The 9,551-nt window shown below is 36.7% G+C and overlaps 1 protein-coding gene and 1 non-coding gene across 2 annotated transcripts; one reads left to right on the plus strand and one right to left on the minus strand.

Moving 5' to 3' along the window:
- Positions 1–50: 50 nt before the first annotated feature.
- On the minus strand, positions 51–8,299 carry LOC127965227 (dehydrogenase/reductase SDR family member 12). The gene is made up of 10 exons (XM_052565921.1): positions 8,135–8,299; positions 7,864–7,997; positions 5,461–5,543; positions 5,271–5,363; positions 4,858–4,939; positions 4,565–4,626; positions 3,198–3,302; positions 1,145–1,235; positions 910–1,047; positions 51–765 (listed from the first exon to the last, which is right to left on the minus strand). Exons 4-10 carry the CDS (start codon positions 5,337–5,339, stop codon positions 653–655), a joined length of 660 nt encoding a protein of 219 aa, XP_052421881.1. The 5' UTR covers positions 5,340–5,363; positions 5,461–5,543; positions 7,864–7,997; positions 8,135–8,299; the 3' UTR covers positions 51–652.
- Positions 8,300–8,485: 186 nt separating this feature from the next.
- On the plus strand, positions 8,486–8,598 carry trnal-caa (transfer RNA leucine (anticodon CAA)). The gene is made up of 2 exons: positions 8,486–8,523; positions 8,553–8,598. It is a non-coding gene; the product is annotated as a tRNA-Leu (tRNA).
- Positions 8,599–9,551: the final 953 nt, after the last annotated feature.

Raw genomic sequence — 9,551 nt, forward strand, 5'->3', positions numbered from 1 at the left:
AAAATAAATGAAATGAAAAGATATGATATAATAATGACTTCCCAAAAAGATTGAGACAGAGATATTAATTGTTTAATATTATCTTTAATTAAGAATCATGTCAGTCGTAACAAATGGACAAAAAGAAAGTCATTTTTTGTTAGCACAACTACAAACACATTCGTAAGTGTATATAAGGGGAAGGTCTAGAATATTTCTTCATATATGTTTAATTCGAATATGTGTTATAGGTAGTGTATATCATGTTCTCAGACAGCTGAGTCTTGAGATGCAGTTTTCTTTTTTTTGGAATAGCAGTTTTAGATTTATGAATAAAATAATCTGATTCATCAAGCATGCAAACTCAATTCCTTGAGGTTGCTCCACTCATTTAGCACAGCAGCTTCAACATTCATGTTAGAGGTAAGATTGTCCACAGATAAATTGACTTACAAATCAAGAAACTCAAAAAAGGGTGGATGTACTAGAATGCTTAGGAGTGTATTTGTTTGAAGAACTGACAATTGGTTTGAAATATTTGAAACATTTCAGGGTGTTTTGGTAAGCTGTTTTGCTTTTCACATTTCTCCAATTCTCACCGTTACTGAGAATGAAAATAGCAGTCTGTGTGTGGAATGACGGCTTCTGTGAATTTGGCCAATAAGCCAAACAACTAACACTTGAATTTCACAGCGAGCTCCTCCAGCTTGCTCATCAGATTCTGGTCTTCAGCTGGTGAAGACCTGGAGGAGGCCAGAGGCAGATGCGTAGAAACCGCTTTTCTGTCTGCAGATGAATCAGTTTGAGAAACACAGGTCAAAGTTCAGGTACATGTTAAAGAGAGATTTAGTCTGAAATGTCAAAGACATGTTATAGATGATGTGTACAGCATACTAAAGCAAGCTTTCACATTTTATAAAGATACTTGACCTTGGAAGAAGAGGCCGCTGGGCTGTCTGCTGGCGACATCTGAAATGGCCAGCCACACCACTGTGTCTGCACCTTGAGCTTCAGTACGGAGTTTATTCTTCATTTTCGCATGAAAATCTGGCATGGATGACTGCACCGCTGTAGATGGAACAAAAACAATATCTTTGTGACTGAGACGGCAAGTTTATGGTATCAATCAAGATATTTCCTTGCAGCTGATGTACATGCTGTTCACCTGGGGTGTCTGCCCAGCCGGGGTGCATTGATGAGAAGTGGATTTCCTTGTGCTGAGCTGCCCATTGCTCTGTCATGGTCACCTGTTGCCTCTGAGAAAGATCACCGTTAGCATTGAATAACTCCAGATTCTTTATTAAGAACATAACAAAAAAAAACAAAAAAAACCTGCATAAATACAACTACAGTAAATCAGGTTACAATGACGATTATAATGGAGTTATAATGAAGTTATATCCAGAGAAGTTGGGAGGTTTTGTAAAATGCAATAAAATCAAGAATCTGTGATTTGATCATTCTCTGTGATTTTTAATTGACAAAAGTAAAAAAAAAATAAGATTTCCAAAGTTTTCACTGACCAACATAAATGTATTTTGTAAATATGAAATAATACAAACTTTGTTTGTTTTTGTCGGCTGTAACTAAAATAAGTGAAACTGTTTTAGAATATCAAAATGTCCTGTTTTGAAACAGTTTACAGTAAGCAGGTGAATTAATAATAGGTCAAGGTATCAAGTCTGGGTACCATGTTTGGCATCTCAATTTTCCCAGCAAAGCTGGATCATGGCTCATCACTTTGTGCCAAATTTCAAACAAATCAAAAGTCAAATTTTGCAATGGAAAATTGTAAAGAATTTAGGTCTTTCACCAAGTATCACAGTTCATGTAGGGCAAGGCAGGAAACCTCAGTTGAATGTGCTTGACCTTTGAGATCTCAGATGGCACTTCATAAGAAACCGTCATGCTGCAGTATTAAATATAGCCACATGGGCTCAGGAGTACTTCAGAAAACCACTGTCATTTACCACTGCTGCTGCATCAAGAAATGCAACTTGAGTATCTGTTACTTTAAGAAAAAGCTATACATCAATTTTATGCAGTGATGCTGCCAGGTTCTCTGGGCCAGAGCTCATCTCAGATAGCCAAAAAGACAGTGAAAATGTGTGCTATACTCCGATGAGTCCACATCCCAACTTGTTTCCAGGAAAAATTAATTTTTACATTCTCGGGCGCAAAGACTAAAGGACCACCCAGACTTTGTTGAAAGCAAACTTCTGTCATGGTATTAGAGGTGTATATGGTATAAGGTGTATGGTATATGTGTGAAGGTAGTATTGACATGGAGGCATATATGAGGATTGTACAGAGATGTATACTGCCATCAAGGTGATGTCTTTCATGGGAAGTCCATGGTTATTAGATCAAGACAATGCCAGCTCTCATTCTGCATGTGCTACAACAGCGTGGTTTCAGAGAGACAGAGTGAATGTGTTAGACTGCATTACCTGCAGTTTAGATCTGTCTCCAACTGAAAATCTATGACCAGTCATGAAAAGGAGAATCAGACAATGACTTCTGAAGTCTTGTATCAAGCAAGATTGGAGAAAATTTTGCTTGCAAAACTTTAACAATTAGTATTCACTATCCCATTGCAGTTTTGCTAATTATTCCAGACTGGAATACTGAAATACTGCGTGTTTTTGTTAAATTGATGCATTTCCATTAGTCATATTTTCAATTTCAATTTGAGCAATTTGAAGGGCAATCGAAACGCGCTTAATGAAACATTGTATCTAAAAGGAAGGTTGAAGTGATAGAGTTTTAAACATGCCTATTTCCAAACTTTTTTGGAATGCATTGCAGACATCATAAAAATGGTCATATTTACAAAATACATTTATGTTCATCAGTGAAATCTTTGGAAATCTTTTCTTTGTACTTTTGTCAATTAAATAAAAGTTAAAGACAAAGAACAAAATCACAGATTCTTGATTCTATTGCATTTTACAAAGTGTCCCAACTTTTCTGGAACTGGGGTTGTAACAAAGGCAGAGAGGCGATGCTGCCTGAATCTGTGCCACTGTACTGTGCTAGTATTTTAACAGTAAATGATGGACTGGATTGGTAAGTCACCAATAGCATAATGGCTACATTTGTGTATGCTTTGTAATTAATGAATTTTTAAAGCCAAACAATAATATACATATAAAATAGATGCTGCCGTGCAAAGTTTTTAAGGATTAAAATTTTGAATATAGAGTTTATATTAGTACCTTGTTCTGTGCATAGGCCATGGTGCCATCAAAAGAGCCTTTCTCTAACTGAAGGTCCTCTACATTTAACTTCTGGACCAACATCCCACCAGATGACACAGTGATCTGTAATAAAAAAAAAAAATCATCCAAATAATTATAAAATAAACAATTAAAAATATAAACAAACTAGAATACAATTTTTTTTTACAATTACTTTCTTTGAAACATTCATTAATAAAAAATATGAACATTTAAAAATTTAATACTACTACTACTAATAATAATAATAATACAGTTTTGATTAAGCGGTTTTAACATTCATAAACTTCATAAACATGTAATTTAAGTCATAACGTTGTGGTAACATTGCGAGCGTAAATGTATTTGGAAACAGTTATTAACCATGCATTAGGATGCATTTCTTCTAGTGGTGGGCCGTTATATGCGTTAACGTGCTGCGTTAATGCGAGACTTTTATCGGGCGATAAAAAAAAATATCGCCGTTAATCTATTCTCAAAGTTGGGTTGGGAGCTGGGTTTATATAAAGCAAGCTATGATTGCTTTCACCTTGATATTTTTTATATATAACCGACTGGCTGAGGCCAGCCTAAAAAGATGCTCAGGACAGTTGACGGGCCACTGCTGCGCATCGTCACGAAAGCTTATCTTTTTGACATGTTTTAATGCCTTACGCTTGTCGATTTAAACAGAAAAATGCGATAAACGCGGAAAAGCTGAACGGAGTAGCTGGTTACTTGTGTTCGGTGCGCAGTGTTTAGCGACTGGCTGCTGTAATGTTAATCCAAGAAAATGAAAATGAAAATCACTCACTGCTCTTGACTGCATTAGTTTGTAGTTTTAACAGTCAAACCAAAAATTATTCAGACAGTCAAGTATAATTTTTGATATATATAGCAAAACTGTAGTAATGTGAGAAATGTTGAAGGTGTCTGAATAAATGTAGGTTTGATTGTAAATTTCATTTTTACATTAAAGACGATCCAGTGCTATTTTACATTTAATTATTTGGTTTCTGTACCTTGACACCTACAAACTTGAAAAAAACTTAAACATTGGTGTGAAACAGGCGTAAAGTTGTTTGCACCTTGTGCAATGTGGAATTAGTTTACAGCTTTTTCAAGCACTTTGTCATGCATTTTTGAAACAGGAGATGAGCCCCTTTTCTAATGCACCACCTAGCTTGATAAACCCCTTCTCAAAGACTTACTGTTTGTCAATTTTATTTGGGTAACACACATATTCTGAATGCCTTCGGCAGAATTCAAATGAACCATTTTAATCTAGATTAATTTCAAGATCACAGTGAGATTAATCTAGATTAAAAAATTTAATCTATGCCCACCACTAATTTCTCCACACTCACCACTCTGGGATTCTCCGACTTCTTCAGTGTGGGAATCAGCGCTGATGTCAGTATATACATCCCTGTAAAACACACAAGATGAGTGAGACCACTAGTCACTCTTATCTCTTCTTATCCCTTGATTTCAAGAGGTGGCAATAAAAACATTCTCTACCACAGGGGGCGGCCTGTGACCTTTGTTACTCAATAGTATAAATCATGTAAAACTAAAATACTTCAGTAAAAGCTCAATACCTTGTTGTCCATTTTGGAAAAAAAAACATATGATCAGAAAAAAAAACTAACTTTCCTACCTAGTGTGTTTGTTGCAAAGTTTTTCTCCAGGCCATCCTCTGTCAGTTCTCTCTGATTGACCATGCAACCTGCATTATTGATCTAGGGTAATAAATCACATGAAGATAAAAGACAAGGGGCTGAACAAAACAGACATGACATGCTATATTAAATGTGCCATGTTACTAATGAAATATATTAGTTGGGGGGAGATTAAATATCTGTTTCTTTTTTAATTATTAAGAATAATTTAAAATGATGAGGAATACATTATTGTTATGGTACATACAATTAATTTTCCATATTTATCATAGTGCAGTTACCCCCACACAATAACAACAGCAATATCCACTTGGATTAATGTGATTCACTTTGTGCACAGGCTCTCACTACTTATTGTATGTTGATATACTTAAATCTGGAGTGCATTTACCAGAACATGTAGATTGTGATTCTGAGAGAATCCACTAGCAAACTCCCACACTCTCCTGGGGCTGGACATGTCAACTAGGTGAACGTGGACATTCTGAAAGAAAATGACACAAACTTAGATTAGAATTCACTATTTTTTGAAGCGTTTAAAATAGTTTTCAAATTATCTAAACGTACTTCTGGAAATATACCTAATTTTTACTTTGCTCCACAACGTCTTTTCTTGCCTCATTTGCACGATCTTCATTCCTGCACACCAGATGTACTGTCCCACCTAAAGAAAAACTGTTTGAATGGACTTTGAATGGCTGTTTTTAAAGCGTTAGTTCATCTTCAGATCTCTCTTCACAGCAGTTCAGTCAGTGTACTGTTTGAGTAAATAGCCGCATATCCACTTTTGGGCCAGTGTGAGCCAGGGCTTAAAGCGGGTCGGGCGGGGCTGGGTCAGTAGCACCGAGGCCAGAATAGCGCAGGGTTTCTGTTTATTTGTAGCCACAGTAGCCGTCACATTTAGAATGAATGATAATATCTCTATTTTTATCAAAGCTCCCGAACAAAAAACATTATTATATTTTTTTATGATAGGCAACGTGAGCTAAACTCTCGAGACGAGGCTTGTGACAGATAATATAAGTTACTTAATAAATACACGATTGTGATAGACAATAAGAAACTGACGTCTGATTTCTTCAAGCGGTCATATTTTACCATGTTTATGGTAACATGTTTAGCGTGCATCTTTTTCATCGCTTATAAATATTCCTGCTTTGTCTGGTGATTATAATCCACATTGGATCAAGTTATTTCAAACTGCTGACTGAAAGTGAGTTTTGAGCTTGACTTATTTAAAAAAGTGTTTAATGCTGGTGTTAAAGCTGTTATCTTTCTGAAATTATCCGCAGCGCATACTCTCTATTTTTATAAAAGCTCCCGAACAAAAATCATTATTATGCAATGTGGAGCTTAACTCACGAAATGAGACGACAGATAAAATGTTACTTAATAAATACACAACTGTGATAGAGAGTAAGAAGTTGACGTCTGATTTATACAAGCAGTCATATTTACCATGTTTACTATGGTAACGTTAATTTTTAGCGTGCATAGTCTTTTACATCGTTTATAAATATTTCTGCCTTGTTTAGTGATTATAATCCACATCGGATCAAGTTATTTCAAACACTTGCTGCTAACTAAGAGTGAGTTTTGAGCTCAACTTATTGTAAAAGTCTTTACTCTAGACGCTGAGAAACTCCGCCTTTGTTCATAACCCCTCCTCTAGCCCCAGCTGGCCCGCTTTGGCCCAAGGTTTTCGTTGGGCCAAAAAACCCTGGCCGTTGGCCCCGAGGAAGCCCCGGTGAGGCACGATCAAGCCCCGGAAGTGACAGTGGAAACGCGACTGGCTCTGACACGCACTAGCACGCCGGTGTCCTGACATTTTATCCTACCCTGTCAGATTTTCCTACGCGGGTTTACTGCGCACGCGCACATCAATATCGCGTCCTTTGTCTCATGCTAAACAACGATATTTAATGTATCTGCATTACTGTAAGGGTAGGTTTAGGGCTGGGGTAGTTGTAGACTTTAATAAAAACGCAATCTAATTGGTAGAAAATAATATTTATTGTTGGTTTCCTGTAACTGTATCCCTTTTAGCTACAACCGCGAATATAACACATAATTACTGTATTTGCAGTACTGTAAGGGTATGATTAGGGTTGTGGTAGGTGTAGACGTTAATAAACCATAACTTTACAGTAGAATTTTCATTGTGGAATTGTACTACCCACTGTTTTGGTGGGAGGTAGGAAAATCTGACAGCGTAGGACAAATCGACAGAACACCGGGTTTCAGCTCGATAGCGGAAACACGGCTAATGAATTACTCCGGGATATTGGTTTGTTTGAACTCAGAGGGAGTTGTCAGCCACATTAAAAAAGTTAACAGCATAAGTTTTTTGTGGATTAATGCGTATTGGAGATGCAAACCGTTTAAAACGGTTTAGTTCGCTTTGGTGAACTGGTTCAAAAAGATCCGGTTACATCAAATGATTAGTTCACGAACCGGATATGACAAACTGCTTTGTTTTTAACTCTCTCACAACAGACACGGAAGAGAAGACAATGCTGAATAAAGTCGTAGTTTTTGCTATTTTTGGAGAAAAATGTATTTTCGATGCTTCAAAATATTCTAACTGACCCTCTGATGTCACATGGACTACTTTGATGATGTTTTTCTTACCTTTCTGGACATGGACAGTAGACCGTACACACAGTTTGGAGGGACTGGGAGCTTGCCTCGTTAAAGGGCCTCTCTGACTAAATCTAAAATATCTTAAACTGTGTTCCGAAGATTACTGAAGGGTCTTACTGGTTTGGAACGACATGAGGGTGAGTTATAAATGACATAATTTTCATTTTTGGGTGAACCAACCCTTTAAAAAACGCATATCTTTTTCCAGAAGGAGTCACTGTTGCGTCCTTTTTTTGTTGGTTAAACTTCAACCTAAATGCCATAACTGGGTTTTCAAATTGACCAGTTATTGCTGTAACCAGAAGTCTCTGTTCTGAATTAACAAAGCCATGTTTTCTCACCTCTTTTGGCGATTTCGCAGGCGGCGGCTTTCCCGATGCCGCTGTTCGCTCCGGTGATGATGAACGAGCGGCCGCTCACACTCACCTCCAGATCCGCCTCGTTAAAGCGCCTCGCCGCGGACTCATAGCCGCCCCTGATGAGGGTTAATGATATTTTAACTGGTGCACTGCAGACACCTTCGATGGTAAATGGCATGACCTGGTTGGTGCTTATCAAAATGTTAGGCAAGCTGAAATGAATATCATTGAAAAGACACTGATGATGTCTTACTTTGTATATTCCTGTAGACCCTTCAAGAACCAAACTGTGTTTCGGTAGAGAGACATCTTTCGATCTTCTCTCGTTCTCTAGAGCAGTGTGATAACATAACAGCACGTTGAAAATCAGAGCTACGCCCCTGTGGCGTTTAATAACTGATCACATGTTGAATGTGTTGCAAGCGCGCGTTACAACACGCATGCGCAGATACCTTTGCTACGTTTGCGCGCTTCATTAAAAGACAAATGTTATTTTCTCAGTAAAGTCTTTAATAACGTGCACTTTTCAAAACAGAAATATGTTTTTTTTAAATAGGTTTATAATCGTATATGTATATGTGCAAATTCTCTATGATTTCAGGTTGTCAGGATGGCCGAGTGGTCTAAGGTGCCAGACTCAAGGTTTAAACCTTCCCACTATAAATTGGGTCTTCTGGTCTCCGAATGGAGGCGTGGGTTCGAATCCCACTTCTGACAAGAACTTTTTAAAGTTGATTACGAATTTATTTGTAAAACATATTTGATTGAGGTTTAAACTGTTAAAATATACACAGGACAGACAAATAAACCTTTAAAAAAATCAGTATTATAAAATTATGTTTCATAAATTTAGTGTATCAGATCTCTCATTGCATTGTCATTGTGTCAAATAATGTCATGTGATACAATCAGTGGTCTTTCTCCTCACCTCCACATTTCATACATTTTGAGAAACAAGCAGTCATGTTTGTGAATGCCTTATAACTTAAACAAGTAATAAAAGAGTAATAAATGAGTAATAAGCAATTTTAACTCCACTACCAAGACAGGTCAAGCTATTATCCAGAAGTTTATCACTATGTACATAAATTAACTGATAAAATGATGCCCTGGACTGCAATGACTTTGAAACCCCTTGAGATGGCGCAAGATCAAACAATGGCAATTAAATATGAGCTGCATATAAATATCTTGAAAAATGAAAAGGATTTATAATAATAATAATAATGCATTTATGTTAAAACATTCAGCAGGTCACGATCATAGGCTAAATATCATGGCTTTAATTTCCACTATTACCTTTTTTTAATGGTGTTCACTTAAATAATTGGTGTGAGAAAAAATACAAAATACTTTGCTAAGGATACAAAAAATCGGATTATGTAGGCTACATAAAAAAATATTTTACGTTTAAATAAGCGAGAGGCCGTGTGTCGTGAATAAATCTTAATAAATGCTGCTCGCATCTCAGCTTGTAGACATTTCCATCACTGACTGAGACTTGTTATGGCACTTATTTCATTTCTCTTTTGTTGGTTTTGATTGCTTTCATTGTCCTCATTTGTAAGTCGCTTTGGATAAAAGCATCTGCTAAATGAATAAATGTAAATATATTATGCTGTTTAAGCAAAATTTTTCCAAGTGAAAAAATCTCGTCCACTCACTACGTG

Source organism: Carassius gibelio, chromosome B9, assembly GCF_023724105.1.
Source record: "Carassius gibelio isolate Cgi1373 ecotype wild population from Czech Republic chromosome B9, carGib1.2-hapl.c, whole genome shotgun sequence".
NCBI lineage: Eukaryota > Metazoa > Chordata > Actinopteri > Cypriniformes > Cyprinidae > Carassius > Carassius gibelio.